This window comes from Falco naumanni, chromosome 18, assembly GCF_017639655.2.
Source record: "Falco naumanni isolate bFalNau1 chromosome 18, bFalNau1.pat, whole genome shotgun sequence".
NCBI lineage: Eukaryota > Metazoa > Chordata > Aves > Falconiformes > Falconidae > Falco > Falco naumanni.
This window is the reverse complement of record NC_054071.1, coordinates 6,137,305-6,155,729: the sequence shown is the minus strand read 5'-3', so window position 1 is coordinate 6,155,729 and position 18,425 is coordinate 6,137,305. Positions and strand designations below refer to the sequence as shown.

The following is an 18,425-nucleotide window of genomic DNA, read 5'->3' as shown; positions in this document are numbered from 1 at the left end:
GTCACTGTGCTGGCAGGCTGGGGCTGCCAGGCAGCACATATGGGGTATGTAGGTGCCCCAAACCAGGCGTTTCTGTGAGCAAAACCCCTGCCCCTCACTGGTGACACCGGCCCAGGACAGCTGGAAGGACACGGGGCTGGCTGGAGACAAGGAGCTGTTGGCGATTGGAAGAGGATGTGGCAGCAAGAGGTTGTCCCCCAGCACTGCCCCAGTGCTACCAGTGCCATCGGCATGGCTCCCCAGAGCGGCTCTGGGTCCCCACAGATCGCACCCATGGGCGGCGCAGCTGTTGCCACAACCCTCCCTGTTGGTGGCTCAGCGACGGTGGCCACGGTCCGGGTCCTGGCTGCCTGTCCCTGTCCCGGAGCGGGCGCGGAGCCTTTCCCGGCCACAGGCTGCCACCTAGCTGGCGGCTGGAGAGACCTGTCCCCAGCCACGGGCCTGCAGCATCCCCAGGGACCCCTGTCCCCCAGCTTCCTCCCACCTACCTGCCTCTCAGGGCACGCATCCAGGTGCCACCGTGTGCCCCCTGTGCCCCTGGCCCCCCAAAACACCACTGTCCCTATGTCTAGGCTGTCCCCAAGGCCTGCCCATGCCCCCTTTTTGGCCATGACACTGTGGCTCGGGGCGGGGGGGACGGGACAGGGCTGGTGGTGGCCCTGTGCCCATCACCGCTGCCCCTGGATCCGTCCCCTCTGCTTCCCGGCAGCGCCGTGCCCTGGCACAAAGGGCCCCCGCGGCTGTGCCGGACCGCGCCGGCTCCAGCCCCGCACAAAGCCCCTTTCAGCTGCCCAGGGAAAGCCCCTGGCACCCAGCCTCCACCCAGGAGAGGGTCTCAGCCCTCGCCCACCTCCCCACCATGAGCCATCGAGGAGGGCAAAAGACTCCTCAGCTCGGTGCATGCGTGAGCAGTGACACGGCCACACACATGCAGCTGTGGCAGAATCAGACCCCACCTGGATCTGGGAAGGGGACCTGGTGTCCTGAGTCCCAGCCAGGCTCCAGCAGGAGCCTTTTACAGACCCACTGGTGTGGAAAGGATTTTGGAGGCTTCAGCCACTTAATTAGCAGCCTGCCTTAATTAGCAGCCCGCCTGTGCTGCCAGAACGCCTGCAAAGTGTCTCGGCCCACTGGGGAGATGGGGCTTTGGTGGCTGGTGCTGAGCAGCTTGTAGCGGGGCTTGTCCTGGGGGGGACGTGACACGGGGAACGTGGGCGTGTGCACACGTGTGTGTGCACGTATGTGGCCGTGCCTGTGTAGGCACAGCAGGATGGCCGTGCATGTCGCGTCTACATGGAAGGGTAGACAGGTGTGTGCAGCTCCACGTGTGTGCACACAAGTTCAGGGAAAGCAGTGTGTGTGTGCGTATGTGCACACGTGTATACATGTCTATGTACAAGGGCAGGCATGCGTGTGTGCATTGCATGTGGTGCGCGTGTGTGCAGACAGGCACGGAGGGACAGGCGTGCATGTGTGTGTGTGGACATGGGCAGCCTGTGTGCGCACATACGCATGCACACGAGTGGATGCGCACAGCCATGTGCGTGGCTGCCTCCTGACGGATGCGTGCACAGGGCGGTGGGGTCCCTGCACATGCGGGGATCCATACCAGCAGCATACACAGGGGTGAGTGCCCATGTAAGCATGCGTGTGCGTGTTCACAGGCATGTCAGGGTGTGTGCATATACGTGCAGGTGTATGTGCCAGGGGGGTGGCCGTGCACACGTACACCTGAGCCTGTGCACTGCCTTTCTTCCCTGAGCACCCTGAGAGGCTCCTGGGGCCGGGGGTGTCGTGGGGATGATCCCCAGGGTGCGGAATCCCCTGGACCCGTGCTGCGGGCACCCTACGGCACCCGGCCTTGCTCCCTGCACCCAGGGTGCCCCATGGCATCGCACCCAGCCTCTTGGTGTTTGCTCAGCCTCGCACCCAGCACCCACCCTATGGCTGCCCCGTGGGGTGCCCCTGCAGTGCCCGTCGGGGGGGCAGGCGGTGGGCAGGGGGCCGTGCCGCAGTGCCTGGGCTGGGAGCCAGGGCACATCCACCCCTGCAGGGTGCCACAAAGGCTGGCTTTCATGCCGGCCCTCTGGCTCGCTGGCCAGTGGCCAGTGCCAGGGCGACTGGTGGGGCGGGGGCCCCCGGGGTCTATAAAACCTCCTGGGCAGGCACATCGCACCCACCCCTTCAGCATGGAGAGCCAGCGGCTGTCCTATGGCCGCCGCTTCAGCCCCACCACCCCCATGTACCGGGTGCTCCCCACCAACCCCCCAGCCCGGCTCCGTGCTCCCCACAGCACCCAGGCAGGTGCCCGCATGGGTGCCCGCCTGGGGTCAGGCAAGATGGACTTCTCGCTGGCTGCGGCACTCAACTCAGAGTTCAGAGAGACACGCACCAACGAGAAAGTGGAGATGATGGAGCTCAATGACCGCTTTGCCAGCTACATCGAGAAGGTCCGGCTCCTGGAGCAGCAGAACAAAGTGCTAGTGGTGGAGCTGAACCAGGTGCGGGACCAAGAACCCCCGCGTCTGGCCAACATCTACCAGGAGGAGCTGCGTGACCTGCGGCGCCATGTGGAGCAGTTGGCCACGGCCAAAGCCCGTCTGGAAATTGAGAGAGACAACCTCGCCGAGGACCTCAGCAGCCTCCAGCAGAAGTAAGGCACTGCCCTGCTTGGGGCAGTCCTGGGGACCAAGGTGGCCACCGTGATGATGGGGACCAGGGCGGTGATGGGAACATGGGTGGCAACAGGGACCAGGGTGACCCCCAAGAACAGTGTGAGAGGGTGGTGGGGTGTGTGGGATGGGAACATGCACCAATGCGGCATGGATGCTGGTGGCGTGGGGCTGTGCTGACCCAGGGGGCTCTGTCGGTGGGACTGAGAGTAACGAGTGACAGTGCTGAATGGGCGCCAAAGCCAAGTGAGTAACGGTGTCTCTCCGTGCTGGCGCAGGCTGCAGGACGAGGTGACCCTGCGGCTGGAGGCCGAGAGCAACCTGGCTGCCTACAGGCAGGTGAGGGCAGGGGCCAGATCCTGCGTCTGTCATCCTGCACCCCAAAGGCTCAGCCCCTTGCTCAGCCTCCCTCAGGGATGGGCAGGGATGGGCATGGGCAGACGGGATAGGGATGGGGCAGGGGTGGAGCACGGATCGGTGGGGCAGGGATGGGCATGGATAGATCAGACAGGGATGGGGCAAGGATGGGGCAAAGATGGGCGAGGACAAGACAGGGATGGGCAGGAGCAGGCAGGGAGGGGCTGGGATGTGTTATGGTGAGCAGAATGGGGCAGAGCTGGGCAGAACAAGGCAGAGATGGGCAGGAATGGGCAGGGCCAGGCAGCTCAGGAGGGAGCAGAGCCAGGTGGCCAGCGCTGGGGACTGTCCCTTCTCTCCTGCTGCGGTGACAGGATGTGGATGCTGCTGCCTTGGCTCGCCTGGACCTGGAGCGGCGGGTGGGGACCCTGCAGGATGAGATCACCTTCCTCCGCAAGGTCCACGAGGAGGTAAGCCCACTCGCGTGGGGCCGGGGGGCTCCCAGGGTGCGGGGGGGGGCTGGGCTGATCCCTGGTGTTTCCCCAGGAGCTGCGGGAGCTGCAGGAGCAGCTGGCCCGGCAACGGGTGCACGTGGAGGTGGATGCAAGCAAGCCGGACCTGACAGCCGCCCTGCGTGACATCCGCAGCCAGTACGAGGCCATGGCCACCAGCAACATCCAGGAAACCGAGGAGTGGTACAAGTCCAAGGTGCAGTGGGAGCCGATCACCCAGCGGACGGGTGGCCTGGCTGTCCCCTCCCAGGATATCACCTGCTCGGGGCTGGGGTTGACCACCCCAGCGTTGGGTGGCTCTACTTGTCGGTGGTGCATGGGGTTTGGGATCCCCACTGTCCCTGCTTGTGTCCCGTGTCCTGGTTTGGTCCCCGTGGGGAGCAGGGATGCGTCCCCTGTGAGTTACGTAGGCACAGTTCCTGGGGAGTTGTGTTCACGGTGACACAGCCCATGTGCACCGTCCCACAGGAGCAGGGACATATCCCCTGTGATATCCCAAGGCACCATCCCTCCCACCCACAAAGCAGGGACATGTCCCCAGCAACACCTGCCATCAGGGATGTGTCCCATGTCTGCTGTCCCATCACCTCAAGGGAGCAGGGACATGCCTCCATGACACATGCCATCGGCCACGTGCCTCATGTGCACTGTCCCTTCCACCCACAAGGGCAGGGACACATCCCCAGCACCACGCACCACCCACCGGGGACATGTCCCATGTGTGCTGTGCCTCCCTCCCGTGAAAGCATGGATGTTTACACCACGTGCTACCAGGGTCATGTTCCTCCTGTGGAGCAGAGCAGGGTTGTGTCCCCATGCCAGGTGCCATGGGGACACGTCCCTGCTGGGCGGTCCCATCCCATGGCGCGTGTCCTCCCCCCGCAGTTTGCAGACCTGACGGACGCGGCTGCCCGGCACGCGGAAGCCCTGCGCGCAGCCAAGCAGGAGGCCAACGAGTATCGGCGCCAGCTCCAGGCCCTCACCTGTGACCTGGAGGCTCTGCGGGGCTCGGTAGGCGATGGCCGTGGGGTGCAAGGGGAGACACGTGGCCTCGGGTAGCTGCCACCACCACAGGGCTCCCTGGCACGGTGGCAGGGACCACTACCCATTGCTGGGCCAACGGCTCATCCCCAGGGACAGGAGATGGACGGGCGCTGTGGAGAGCCTGTAGCTCCTGGGAGAAGGTGGTTGTGGAGGGTGTCATGTCCCCTCGTGACCCCCCCAGAATGAGTCCCAGGAGAGGCAGCTGCGGGAGCTGGAGGAGCGCTACGCGCTGGAAACGGCAGGCTACCAGGACACCGTGGTGCGGCTGGAGGAGGACATCCGCAGCCTCAAGGAGGAGATGGCCCGGCACCTACAGGAGTACCAGGATCTGCTCAATGTCAAGCTGGCCCTCGACATTGAGATCGCCACGTACCGCAAGCTGCTGGAGGGCGAGGAGAGCAGGTGATGGCAGAGCGGGGGCTCCATCCTGCCCCTCTCCCCATCCCCAGCCATGCCCAGACCCACGCCCAAGTCCTCGTCGTCCCTCTGGGGCATCCGGCTCAGCTGGAGACCATCCTCCAGCCCTCCTGCCCCAGCCCTGGGCAAAGTGGAGCTGGTGGGCACTGGGCAGCAGGACCCCGTGCTCTTCCCAACGTCCCCTGTTGCTCCTGCAGGATCACCATCCCTGTGCAGAGCTTCTCCAACCTGCAGATCCGAGGTGAGTCTGTGGCTACGTGTGGGGCACGGGGGCAGGATGGTGGCACAAGCAGGGGTGGCCTCTGGGGGCTTCATGGGAGGAGCTTCTGTCTCAGCTGTCCCTGTTCCACGCAGAGGGACTGGGAGGTTTTCCTCTGAATCACAAGGAACCAGGACTCCTGGGTTTTCCCAGGCTGGGGGGAGCAGTGTGTCATGGCTACATCCCCCAGGCTGAGCATGTCCCCAGGGCCAATGACATCCCCCAAACAGACCACATCACCATGTCCCCAGTGCCAACCGCATTCCCAAGGCCAATGACATCCCCAAGGCCAGCTGTACTGCCCAGTGCCAACCGTGTCTCTAAGGAGAACGCCATCCCCAAGCCCAACGGCATCCCAAAGCCACCCACGTCCCCATGGCCAACCACATCTCCAATGCCAAACGTCCCCAGTGCCAGCTGTGTCCCCAGGGCTAATCACATCCCAAAGCCAGCCACGTCCTCAGTGCCAGCCACATCCCCAGCGCCAGCTGCATGCCCAAGGCCAAGTGTGTCCTTGGGGCCAACAGCGTCCCTGAGACTGGTCATGTCCCAAGGGCCACTGTCTCCCATGGTTCAGGGTTTTCCAGCTCAGCCGGTTTCCTTTGGGTGCCTCCACTTGAGCGTGGCTGGAAGGGCTATACCCTGGGCACCGGCTCACCACCATGTCCTGCCCGTGTCCCCTAGAGACCAGCCTGGACACTAAATCCCTGTCAGAAGCCCACCTGAAGAGGAGCATTGTGGTCAAAACCGTGGAGACCAGAGATGGAGAGGTGGGAAGTCCTCATCCATGTAACCTATGCCACCTCCCCTCCACCCCTACCTCCCATGCGGTGTCCCCAAGGAGGTCACTCATTACGCACATGGGGCCCTCCCCGGCCCCAAGAGCAGCCATTGGGCAGGGCACCAATGATCCCAGTGCCCTGAGAGCACGGCATGAGCCAGCTCTGGACCGTGGTGGAGCTGAGCCTGGCAGCTCGTAGAGGAAACCATGCCTGTCCCTGTCCCCAAGCTCATCCCGAGCCCAGGCAGGCTCAGTCGGGGAGGAGAGCCTGACCCCCAGGGTGACAGTTCCTCTCGCTCTGCCTCCAGGTGATCAAGGAGTCCAAGCAGGAGCACAAGGAGGCGGCGTAGGGTGGGGGAGCTGCAGCAGCCACATGCTTGTAGCCATAGCTCCGTAGGTCCTGTCTGATGCTGCAAGGGAGCTGCGTCTGGGCACAGGTCACAGGAGGAGCTGGTGGTCCTTTGGCAGCAAGTATCTCCCTCGCCTCCACGCCTGGCCTCTCCCATGTCACCTCGCGCCCCAGGGACCCCGCTAGCACCCTGTTCAGGACTGGCTGCCAGCAGAGCACCCGTCCGACTGGACACTGCGGGGAGGGGGTACCAGGCAGGGCTGAGCTCCCCTGCCTGGGTGGGACCACAGTCCCACAGCATGGAGGGGCCAGCGGTTCCAGGGTCATGTCCGTGCTCACCCTTGGTCTCCAGCTCACCAATGCCCAGGAAGAGAGTTTGTCCTGTTTCGATCTCCATGCACCAGCTGGAAAAGTCAGTGGTGCCAAGAGCATCTCTCCCTGCATCCCATTTTGCTGCCCTCTCTCTGGTCTGGGAGGCCACCCCAAATCTCCCCAGTGCACCCAGGCCTGGAGCACCCTTCAGTGGGGGGGCTGCAGGGTGCAAGGTACCGGCTGGTGAGGGACATTTCCCTGCCACCAGCATTGGGTGAGCTTAGCCACGAGGCACAAGCAGGATGGAGAGGCAGGGTGCTGTCAGGAAGGTGTTGAAGGGTGATGCAATGGGGACAACGAAGGGTTCCTGGGGACACGGGGGTGTCCGGGCTGGTTTGTGGGGCTGGAGCAGTGGTGGGCACAGCAGGCTGGGTGGCTTCAATGGCTTCTCTTGGCACAGAGTTAAGGGCCATCCTGACCCCCACTTGGTGTCCGCCACCAAGGTGTCCCTGTCGCTGTGGTGGGGAATAACAGTCCCAAGGGGCTTGTGGCGAGGGGTGACCCATGGCCCTGCGCCCGGCCCCTCACCTGGGGGGGGTCCTATGCAGGTGAAAATGGAGAGGAGGGGAGTGCAGAGGAGGAGGGGGAGGGTGTTGGGGCACCCATGGGTGCTCTCACAGCAGGAGGTGCCTCCCGCAATCCAGGAGTGATGGGGAGGACAAACAGAGCCATCTTTGCCCTGCCTGTCCCGCCTGGGCTCACCCTGGGGGCCAGGAGGACGGGGGACCGGGGCTGCCCTGGCCACATTCCCTGCCATGTGTTCAGCCCACACCCATCCCCCACATGGGCATTCAAGATGGGGTTGGAAGAAATCCCTTGTCCCTGGGCTCCACATGGCCCTGACCCCCAGCCTGTCCTCCCGTGCCCCCCCGAACCAGCACATGCCGCCCAGGGCCGTTGCCCAGCCTGGTGCTTGCCCACAGCCCCCCTCCCCACCTTCAATTTAGCTATTGACCATGAGCGAAACCCTTCCTGATGCCACCTAACGCAGCAGCAATGACCCAGCAGCACTTCTCGTACCCTGTAAGCCCTTTGGGATGAGCACACGAGATGCCACCCAGATGCCACCCCTCTCGTCCCCTCTGTGCCCCTCATCCCCTGGCTCAGGTGCTGAGCATGCTTTGCAGCTACCGACTCCAGAGCCATTCCCAGAGGCAGGAGGTGTTGTGGGAGACGCGGGTGCTGCCTGCATTTGGCATGTGGGGTGGGGTGGTGGTGGCCCCGGGGGCTCGGTCCCCTGTGAGCAGCCTCTGGCTGGAGCTCTGCAGCCCACACTGCCACTGAATTAATGCACTAACACCCGCAGCAGCTTCGGATGAGAAATAAAGCTAACGCAAATGCTGTGTTTCCATGGCTGTGCCTGCAATCCGCCGCTCCACAGCCCGTGCCCTGGGTTTTGGGGGATTAGACGGGGTGGTGAGACCCTTTGGGAGCCCAAACTGAGCCCAAAGCCAGGGGACACAAGCTCGGTGCTGTACCCCAAGGCACGGCCAGCGCTTCATGGGTCAGCACCCGTATGGGACTGCAGTGCAAGGAGGTGGGGGCAGGAATAACCGCCCCAGGATGCAGGCTGGGAGGGAGGAGAAGCAGGGATCTTCTCGGGGTTCTTAACCCCTGACTTGGCTCCTGCCCCACACAAACCCAAGCTGCAGCTCCTGGGAAGTTCCTGGGATCAGCTGCGGCTGTCAGGATGGATGGTGGATTTGAAAGCATGCTGAAATCCCCAAGCCACCTCCTTGAAAAAAGGAGATTAGCCCTTGGGGACGTCCTGCACCATGCTGAGGAGCGAGCAAGTGGCCACCTAAACCCTGCAGAGATGCCATCCTCTTTGGAGGACATGCATAATAATTATATAGGCCTAAATACTGGATCACAAGTCTGTGCTGGGTTGGTAAGTTAAAAAAAGCCACCAAAAAAGGGAGAAATTTCTGAAGAAAATCACCAGATTGATTTGAAAAATATTTTTTTCCCCTCAATAGTGAAAAAAAGGTTTAAACCAAAATTTTAAAAAATGGGTTTGCTCCAGCTAAGTAGCTCAAAGGAACACTGAATGTTTTGAAACGTTGGCACTCAAAGTTCTCAGTGATGAAAAAAAGTATAAAAAGAACCAGACAAGAAAAGCAAGATTTAATTGGATTAAAATAGTTTGGTGGGTCTTTTTAGCAGCCTCAGAAAAACAGCTCTAATGAATCACTGATGTGGTTTGAGAACTCAGTAGGGCTTGGCCAGAAGACCTTGCAACAACTCCAAGTGTTCTTTTGAAACAGACTATATCGAGCTTCAAACCCCACAGCAAGCCAGCAGCAGAGCCGGGGGCCAGCTGCGGCGGCGTGGAACCCTCGCCTGTGCCTACCAAGCTGCGCCCACCTGCAGCACAGGGAGCCTTCCCACCAGTCCTCACCATCACGCTCTTGACCCAAAAGGGAGGCTGAACGGGTGCTGGCAGCATTTTGATTTCTAATGGCCAGAATATTAAAAATTTCTACTGGGAGGATGGCCCGAGGTGTAAGAGTGATGTGTGGGGGCTGTGGTGGAGATGCTGTGCTCTGGCAGGGCACCTGAACACCCACCAGCAGCAGCGGCACAGGTGGGCGACGATGAAGATGATGCTGATGAAGGTGTAGCTCATGCCGATGGCCTTGATGGCAAAGATGGTCTCGGGATCAGTGAGTGTCCGCCGGTGCCGGCGCTGGCGGATCACGCTGAGCCGAAAGCCAGCCACCATCTCGCCCTCCCGCCAGCAGAAGTAGGTGCCTCTATCGCTGACCCGGAGTCGCTGGATGTGCAGGTGGTTTCCGTGGTCGATGAAGACCCTCATGCTCTTGTTGACACTGATGAGATAGCGGGGGCGGTAGAGCCTGACAGAGTCCTTGTCCCACGCCACAGCATGCTCAGGCCGGGCTCCGGGGCACATGATGATCAGGTCACTTCCAATGGACTGCTGGTGAAACTGCATGGGGATGCGGGGCAGCCAGGGCTTCTCGCCCAGTTTGGAAATGACATTGGAGATGACCTGCACGCCTTCCTCGGGGACTTCCTTCTTCAGGCAAGGGATCAGGCAGCTCCGGATGGCCACCTCAGGTTTCCGGAGGTGGTCAGGGTGCTGGAAATGTGCGGGGACAGCGCTTGAGCCACAGGATGTGACATTGGGCACAGCGGTGCGGTATCGGGGGTGCAGCTGGGCGCTCCGCACGTAACAGAGTCCGATCCGCCGCTGCTCACCTCTCACCCCACAGCGGTCGCATCTGGTCCAGTCCCAGAAGGTGGTGAAGAGGCTGAAGATCTGACCTGTGTAGTCGTCCTGGACATGCTGGCCTCTGTCCAAAAAAGCCACTGTGACGTGCTTGGTGGGCTGCACATCCACATCATAGCCATAAAAGTAGTCCCCTTTCTTAGTGCCGCACAGGTAGTGTCCCGAGTCCGTCACCTGGGCTCGGAAGACGATGAGGCTGAACATCCGGATACTAAAACGCTTCAGCACGCTGCTGCCCGGGTGGATATGGCCCGAGTCGACCACCATGGTGCCAGCAAAGTCTGTCAGGACAGTGGTTTTGTGGCTGCCCATGTTCTTCTGGAAGTACCAGATGACGGAAGAGACCTCTTCAGGCTTGCAGTTGCAAGGGAGCTCAAAGGTCATGTCAGCCAGGTACGCGGCATTGTCGAACATCAGGAAAGCAGGACAAGCCATCCGCTTGAACACATCTCCTTTCTCTTCAATTGCAAAGGCGTGGAGAACATCTACCAGGCAGAGGAGAAAGGTGGCTCCCAGCAGCCGTGTCCCCATCGCACTGTGTGCTCTCTGCAGTCAGCAGGACTAACCCAGCCTCTGTGTCCTCAGCGGAGAGAGCCAGAACCCACGCTAGCAGCGCCCGTGCTGGGCAGGGACTATGCACACACCAGCTCACTCGCCAGAGACGGGCTCTGCAAACAGTCCCCCAGCCTGTGGCACACGTGGCCGACAGCAGGGATCAACCAGCTGCTGAAATATCCCACCCCAGCCAAACGTCTGCCGGGAGCGCCCTGCTGCACCCCGGGGCAGGCTGTGCCCTAGGATACAGACTCTAGAACCTCTCCTGTCTCCCGGCAGCTCTAGAGTATTGTTGTCCGTGTCCTTGACAACGAGCGGGCAGGTCGTTTGTGCAGCACAGCCGCGGGGGGAAAAGGCAGTGATGGGAAGCGTGGTGGGAATAATAGAACTGCCACCATCTTCTTGAAAGACTCACGTGCAGCAAATGTTAATTATTGCTCTGACCCCCCTAAGTGCAATGAACCCAGAGAAGACCCTCCTTTGATGGCAACTGACCTCCGTAGCCTGGAAGAAGAGGCTTCAAACATGGTATTTGGTTTTACATCCTCCCCACTGGCTTTACAAGGGTCTATGTGCTGAAGCCCCTCCACACAGGTAATGTTTGAGACTCTCCCTCTCTTGAATGATCAAGCAAGGCTTTTTGCTCATATCACCCCACCTGGGCTGATGGTGGAACCAACCCTGGAGGCCTTAAATGCATCTTTCCTAGGGTGAAGGTGATCTATGTGCTCCCTACTGACTCTGGCCAGACCTTCAGCTCAGCTATTGGCACTTGATGAGCAGACACTCAGGTCAGACCGTGACCTGACTGCTTGGGAAACTGATCCCAGCTGGTCTAACTGCCCATCCTCGCATAAGTGTTCACACAACCTCTCCTGTACTTCATTTCTCCTGACTCTTCTCCCCAAACCTTGGGGATTTTGCCTTTCCCCATGTGATGGGGATGCAGCAAGTTGCTCCCATCCTTGTGAGCGCAAGCCCTGATCCTCAGGGCTGCTGAAAGCACTCTGCCTGTTCCCACCAGAGCTGTAACTGTTGTGCTGGGTCTGTCCCTGCATCAACGTCCCCAGTCCTGACCTTGGAGAACTCCAGGATCTTCTTGTTTTGTGTAAGACTTCAGCTCCCAGCTTTCTGCTAGCCCTCAGGCTTTCAGGTGTCAGGCAAAGACAAGAGGAATGGCACCCACAGCAGGTTGCATGGACACAGATGTTCCCAAGATCAGTGCCGCAAAGCCCAACATTCAAGTGCCAGACCTTAGAGATGAAGCTGAAGCCTGCAATTAGGTGGCTCGTGGTTTCTACAGAGAAGGTGGGAGAGGGATGGTTATAACCTGCCAGGGTCACTCTACCTTATGCTCCACTGGATGGCTTTTGGAACAAAATGGACCTGACAGTTGTTCCTGAGCTGGCTTCAAGGCAGTCTGGGCAATGTAACATACAGCAGGCTGCTCAGCTCCGGGATCCTCCCAGACCAGAAGTGCAACGGAGCTTGGTGGGCAGGTGCTGAGCTGTGCCCTGTGAGGGCCTCTCTGGTCTGCAGCCAGAACAGGAGTGCAACTCAATTTAGACACAGTATTAGGCAGCTCTGGAGAGTCTCTTTGTTGGACTGATGCCTGTCAGATCCTTCTAAATTCCAGCTTATGTGGAATTTCGGAAAAATACATAGTGTCCAAGATCACAGGACAACGAGGTGGCAGGATCTCTGAGGTTTACCCTGTGCCCTGCGGTTTGAAGAGGAATAGGAGTTTGCAGAGGATGCCAAGCTGCAGGGTACTGTTGATGTGCTGGGGGTCAGGAGGCTCCGCAGAGGGTGCTGGGCAGGCTGGACCCATGGGCTAAGGCCAAGTGTATGAGGTTCAACAGGGAGAATTACCTGCACCTGGGTCACAACAACCTATGCAACACCACGGGCTTGCAGAAGAGCAGCTGGAAAGCTGCCCAGCAGGGAAGGCCCTGGGGGTGCTGGCTGATGGCCGGCTGAACATGAGCCAGCAGTGTGCCCAGGTGGCCAAGGCGGCCAACAGCGTCCCGGCTTATAGCAGAAACTGTGGCCAGCAGGAGCAGGGCAGTGATCGTCCCCCTGCGCTCAGCACTGGTGTAGCTACACCTCGAATCCTGGGTTCAGTTTTAGGCCCCTCACCTCAAGAGGGATGTAGAGGGGATGGAATGTGTCCAGGGACAGGCACGGAGCCGGGGAAGGGGCCGGGGCACCAGTCTGATGGGGGGCGGCTGGGGGAGCTGGGGGGGTTCGGCCTGGAGAGGAGGGGGCTCAGGGGGGACCCGATCGCTCCCTACAGCTGCCTGGCAGGGGGCTGTAGGCAGGGGGGGGCGGTCTCTGCTCCCAGGTAACAAGGGACAGGACGAGAGGGAGCAGCCTCAGGTTGTGCCAGGGGAGGGTTAGGTTGGGTGTCGGGAAACATTTCTTCACCAAAAGGGTGGCCGAGCACCGGAACCGGCTGCCCAGGGAGGTGGTGGGGACACCATCCCTGCGGGTCTTTAAAAACCACAGAGACGTGGTGCCTGGGGACACGGTTTAGTGATGGACTTGGCTGTGCTGGGTTAACGGTCAGACTTGGAGATCTCACAGGTCTTTTCCAACCTAAATGATTCTATGATTCTATAATAAAATAGCTGGTTGGACCAATCCCAGATACACCACCTTGCACAGCATTTCCACCCCCATCAGCCCATTCTGCCTTCAGTGCCTGCATGGTTAAACACAAAGCGTCATTGATTAGATTCCTAAACCCTCTGAGTGACAATGGACAGAGATGAAAAAGGGAAGGGACTATGTGGGGTTTGGTTTTGTCCTTCAGAACTAGCAGCCAACTTTTTTCTTTCCCTCAGTTGCTCTCCTCATCTAAGAGATTCTCACAACACAGTCCTCTCGGTAATTAACCTTTATTTGTGCAAAACTATAACTCTGGGTGGTCCCAGGTACAGAGAAATGTATTCAATTTATCTGTCCTGCACAGTGATGCCAAAGTCGAGCTCTGAGCCTCTTTTGCACTCTGTTTCTGCACGACCCGGGTACTTCTGCTCCTTCAGTTGGCCTGGTAATGTTTCATCAGATCTATCACCATCCTTTCCTGCTCAGCTTCCTTTTGCAAGCTGGTGTCCGTGAGGTGGGCTTCCCTCTCCGGTTCACAGCCAGCTGGGCTGCTGGGATGGCCAGCAGTCCAGTCATTCCTGGTCATGCTCCACAGCTTCCTAAACAAATCCCTGCTGCTTTCCTTCTCTGACTCGCTCAGAAGATCCACGTTTAACCCGAAGCGCTTGGTGCCCGAAAGGCTCTCTAAGATCTGAAGGATGGCATCTCTGTCTTCATGACAGACGTTCTCTGCCAGCACCATAAGGAATTCACCCAGGAGGCCAAAGCCCAAGTCAGCCTGAAAGATTCTGCCCAAGGCCTTTCCTCCGAGTTCAAGCAAAAACTGGTATTTTTCTTTCCCGCTTTTTAAGCATCTGCGCCAATCTCTGTAAAATTCGGCAGAGGTTCCAGGCAGTTGATCCAGTTCCTGAAGGAAAGAAGAGATACCCAGTTCCTTTTGTTTTGTTCCCATTTGAAGACTTTTATCCCCTGCCCCTGCACGCTCCCCCCCGCCCCCCCCATGGATGGCAGAGATGTTTTTAATACAGGCTTTGATAGCACAAAGGGCTGCATAAAGCTTGTGAGGTGGCAAAACATAAAGACAAAGAAATACCAGGTTCCTCAAGCCCCACAGAAACCAGAGAACTTCAGAGGAAAATAAGGGAAGAAGGGATGAGACGTGAAACCTGGCATGGATGAACACGGACCAGTAGTGGAATAACCCCAGCCCCAACCAGGACCAGACATGCTTCCCAGTCTGGTTCCACCATTACTGCCTGGGAGGGGATCCCCTGGAGATCCAGGGAGTTCACTGAAAACCTCTGCTCCATCTCAAGCACTGTGAGGCAAATCAAAGGAGTGAGGAGATAAAAGGTATGGGAGTAAACCCCAGAAAATATGCAGATGGCCCTAACACAGTGTCTTGTGACATAATGCACTCGTATTGGTCTGTGGCAGAGAGCATGCTCTAAGAGAGCCAAGCTCAATGTGGCATCTCCAGATAAAAGGAAATCCTGTTTTATACAATATGTAATTGAACTGCTGAACTCATTGCTGCTGATTTAACTGATGCACAGACTGAAGGAGGATTAACGTGTTTAGGCTTTTATACAGATAGCGAGAACAAGGCACAGCAACATCAGGCTGTGTCTAAACACAAAATGGAGAAGCCCTGGAGATCAGAGCCCAAGCACTAATGGGATTAGGAACAGAATTTGCTCTGGGGAGATCACTGCTCAGTCCAAGAAAACACAAAGCTGCCTAGAAGGTTGCAAAAAGATCTCATAATAAACAGGCAAATGAAATTTGGTGTCAAAAAAATCCATGGGAAACATCAATTGGAAATATCCCTGGCTACGCATCCAGTGACCAGGACTCTCCAGCCTGGACAGAGTCCACTGGAGGGGGCAGGACAGATGTCACTTACATCACAAATGACCTGGGTAGAAAACGTTTAGTTAGTCGCCCCCAACTGAAGGACTCAGAAGCATCCAGTGAACTCAGCAGGCAGCAGGTTTAAAACAAAACAGTGCTTTTCCACATCATGCATAATTAAACCACAGGGTGAAAAAGAACTGGCTACGTTCACGTTAGTTCTGTGATCTGTGGCTATTAAATGTGATAATCCAGATGCACAACCCTGGCGCTCGGTCTCCAAACTGCAGCCAGCTGGAAGAGTGCAGTCAAGGGAGGGCACTCCTCCCCAAGAATCTGTTACTGCCCACCATCAGAGGCAGGATACTGGGAGCTCAGGCCCGACGCTGTGCAGCTGGTCCTGAGATTCCCACAGGGTTGAAGCAGGCAGTTCTTGAAGCAGCTGATGCAAGCTCTTACCAGATGCAAAGTAGAGGCCTGAGACTGAATCCTGTGATTATCTAAATAAACACCAATGTTCCTGGGGACTTTGAGGGCTTGCTCACATATAGAGATATTTCTGACCAACTCTCGCATTTTAAAATTATGTTCCAGTTATTCTGGAGTAGTTTTTAGATGCCGATAAAGTCCCGGAAGGTGTCTCCCTCACCTGGGGGATTTCCACATTGCTCGCCTGTGGGGCCTTGGTGTGGGCGGCACAGGGATTCCACACCACGTTCCTCCTCTTACCCATCTTGTCCTTTTTCTCCAGGGGCTTCAGGTGTGATGCCAGCACGATGTTCCTGTGGGCAACAAGAAAGGGATGGGACACTTAGCAAGAACAAACACTTGGAGGCTTTGAGCTTCTTCTCTGAGGCAATTTCTATATTTAGGACGTATGTATCATCCAGAGGATGGACAGGCTGCACCAGCAGGCCCATGTGAACCTCATGAACTTCACCAAGGCCAAGCGTAAGGTCCTGCACCTGGGTTGGGGCCATCCTCAATATCAATGCAGGCTCGAGGATGAAGGGACTGAGAGCCCTGGAGAGAAGGACTTGAGGATACTGGTGAATGAAAAATTGGACATAAGTCAGCAATGTGTGCTCACAGCCCAGAAGACCAACCGTATCCCTGGCTCCATAAAAGCCCCCACAGTCAGCAGGTCAAGGGAGGTGATTCTCCCCCTCTGCTCTGCTCTGGTGAGACCCCGCCAGAGCACTGCATCCAGACCCTAAATTCTTACAGCTCCTGGGGACTGCTTCATAGCTGCAGTGTGCTGGGCAGGCACATTTTTGTGGATTCATCTGAATTCAGCATCTTATCGCACTGACATCTGTGACTAACTACAGCAGCCTGGACTCAGTGGCTGACATGGTTCCTCTCATCCTGTGGGATGAATCCCTGTAGTTAGTCCTCTCAGTGATGGGCAGGAGATCTTTGAAGGGGTCCAGCTCTCTGCTTCTGTGCTAGCGTGGGCTACAGGAGAGAAGATGCTGCACCCACAGAGAGAAGCTGCTGTTACCTCCCTCAGATTATCTCTGCTGTTACCAATGCACTGATAAAACAGCTTAAAATCACCCAGGAATTCTTTCATAGGGACCAGCAAGAAGGCTGGGGGAGAAAAAGCCATTTTAAAGTGTTTTCCTGCCTTTCAAGCATCAGATGGCATGACTGAATGCAGGCAGAGATGAAGCCGTGCATGGAATTTGATCTAGTCCCATGTAAGTCTAGCAAGGGGTGGTGAAAGTCCTGGATCCACCTACAGATCCATCTGTGGATGCCAAGGGAGAGGGACTTCCCCATGGACCTTTAGGTGGAACCAGGAGTTTGGTGGGTGTTGGGAGTGCCCTGTGCTGCCTCTGTGGGGAGTCCGTGTCCCAGGCCAAAAAACTGCTGACAAACCCTGCTGGACAAAGCGGCACGAACATGCTGGGCAGGGTGCATGGGGACACACATCACCCTCTTCTTCTGCACCACCACCACCACGGCATGGGGTGTGCAGAGAGGAAAGGGAGGGCAGGATGGGCTGGCATGGCTTGGAGGGTGGGTGCTGCGCCCGGGAATGGGGGAGAGCGCTACCAGAAAGGGCACAGCTGGCCCACAGCTTGGCCACCGTGAGGACCTGCCCTGGCGCTGGCTGTTCCAGGCAGGAACAGCTGAGATCTCAGCCCACACACATCAACCTGATAATTTTGTGGGGCAAATCTTAAAACAAGGCTGAGTTTCTCTCCCATTGGCGCTGTATAGCGTGGGACCGTGGCCTTCTTGGGAATCCTGAAGGCAGTTTTGCTGCCCTGTCAAGCCAGGCTGGCGGTCACTTGGAGCAGAAGGCGCAGGCAATTGGCTCAATCCTCTCTCAGAGCAAGGTTTGAGCTCAAAACCCGCTGGGTGACCTTGTCTCTTGAGAGGTCCCAAAACTGGAGCTCCACAACCCACACGGGAGGCAGGGTCGGCCCCGCAGCAGGAGCGCCCAGCACCGAGCAAAGCTCTGCTGCCGCTGCCGCCCGTTGGGGTAGAGGAGCACCCAGATACGCCCCCACGTCCCGGGGGTCCCCCGATGGACCTGAACTCCTCGTAGGATGGGACGCGCTGGCGCAGGGCCCGCAGCTTGGCCTCGCTCTCCCTCGCCTGCCTCTCGTCGGCTGCCACCGCTGCCTGCAGCTCCCGCTCCAGCGCCCCAGGGCTGAGCGCTCCGTCCGCCTCCATCGCCTCCATGCTGGCCCTGCCGGGCACAGGGACCCCCGCAGGGAGCCGCCAGGAATCCAGCAGCGATCCGGCAGGGACCTGAGGCCTGCGGGGAACAGTGACGCGTGGGACAGGGCCACTCCTGGGTGCACAGGGACCCCACGCGTGTCATGACAGCCCTGCTAGGGCTGGTCTCAGAGACCCTACCCCTGTCACAGCAGTCCTGCCAGGATTGGTCCCGGGGACCCATACTCCTGGTATGACAACGCTACTCTTATCGTGATAGTCCTGACGGGGCAGGCCTTGGGGACTCTACCCCTATTGCGGCAGCCCTGCCGGGCCATGCACACAGATAGCAACTGGGAACCTCGTTCCTATCCCGACAGCCCCGCCGGCTGTCGACACACCTCCGGCCCTCAGTTCATCCCGACAGCCCCGCCGGGTCACGCGCAGCGCCGGCCCTCGGGGCCCCTCACTCTACCGCGCCCGCCCCGCCGCGCCACCCGAGCTCCCGCCGCCGCGCGCGGGCGCCCCTCCCGTCGCCATGGCGACGGGGCAGCGGAGCGAGGCCCCCGTGGGGCTGCCCCGGCCGCGCCTGACAGAACCGGCCCCGCCGCCCCGCGCCGCCCGGCCCGGCCCGCGGCCACCGGCACCCCGCCGAGCCCGGCCTCGGCCCGTCCCGCCCCGGCCGGGCCCTCCCCCGCGGCGGGCGGGGGCGGCGGG

General features: G+C 59.0%; 3 protein-coding genes across 3 annotated transcripts; 1 reads left to right on the top strand and 2 right to left on the bottom strand.

Moving 5' to 3' along the window:
* The first annotated feature begins 2,183 nt into the window (after positions 1–2,183).
* LOC121098958 (glial fibrillary acidic protein) lies at positions 2,184–8,103 on the top strand. The gene is made up of 9 exons (XM_040617512.1): positions 2,184–2,653; positions 2,951–3,011; positions 3,404–3,499; positions 3,576–3,737; positions 4,427–4,552; positions 4,767–4,987; positions 5,200–5,243; positions 5,946–6,031; positions 6,351–8,103. The coding sequence occupies exons 1-9, from the start codon at positions 2,190–2,192 to the stop codon at positions 6,390–6,392; spliced, it is 1,302 nt and encodes a 433-aa protein (XP_040473446.1). The 5' UTR covers positions 2,184–2,189; the 3' UTR covers positions 6,393–8,103.
* A 1,142-nt stretch (positions 8,104–9,245) lies between these two features.
* Positions 9,246–10,547, bottom strand: FAM187A (family with sequence similarity 187 member A). The gene has a single exon (XM_040617776.1). The coding sequence runs from the start codon at positions 10,545–10,547 to the stop codon at positions 9,246–9,248; it is 1,302 nt and encodes a 433-aa protein (XP_040473710.1).
* A 2,908-nt stretch (positions 10,548–13,455) lies between these two features.
* On the bottom strand, positions 13,456–18,234 carry CCDC103 (coiled-coil domain containing 103). Its single transcript, XM_040617521.1, has 4 exons — positions 18,110–18,234; positions 17,581–17,808; positions 15,685–15,817; positions 13,456–14,088 (listed from the first exon to the last, which is right to left on the bottom strand). Exons 2-4 carry the CDS (start codon positions 17,730–17,732, stop codon positions 13,615–13,617), a joined length of 759 nt encoding a protein of 252 aa, XP_040473455.1. The 5' UTR covers positions 17,733–17,808; positions 18,110–18,234; the 3' UTR covers positions 13,456–13,614.
* Positions 18,235–18,425: the final 191 nt, after the last annotated feature.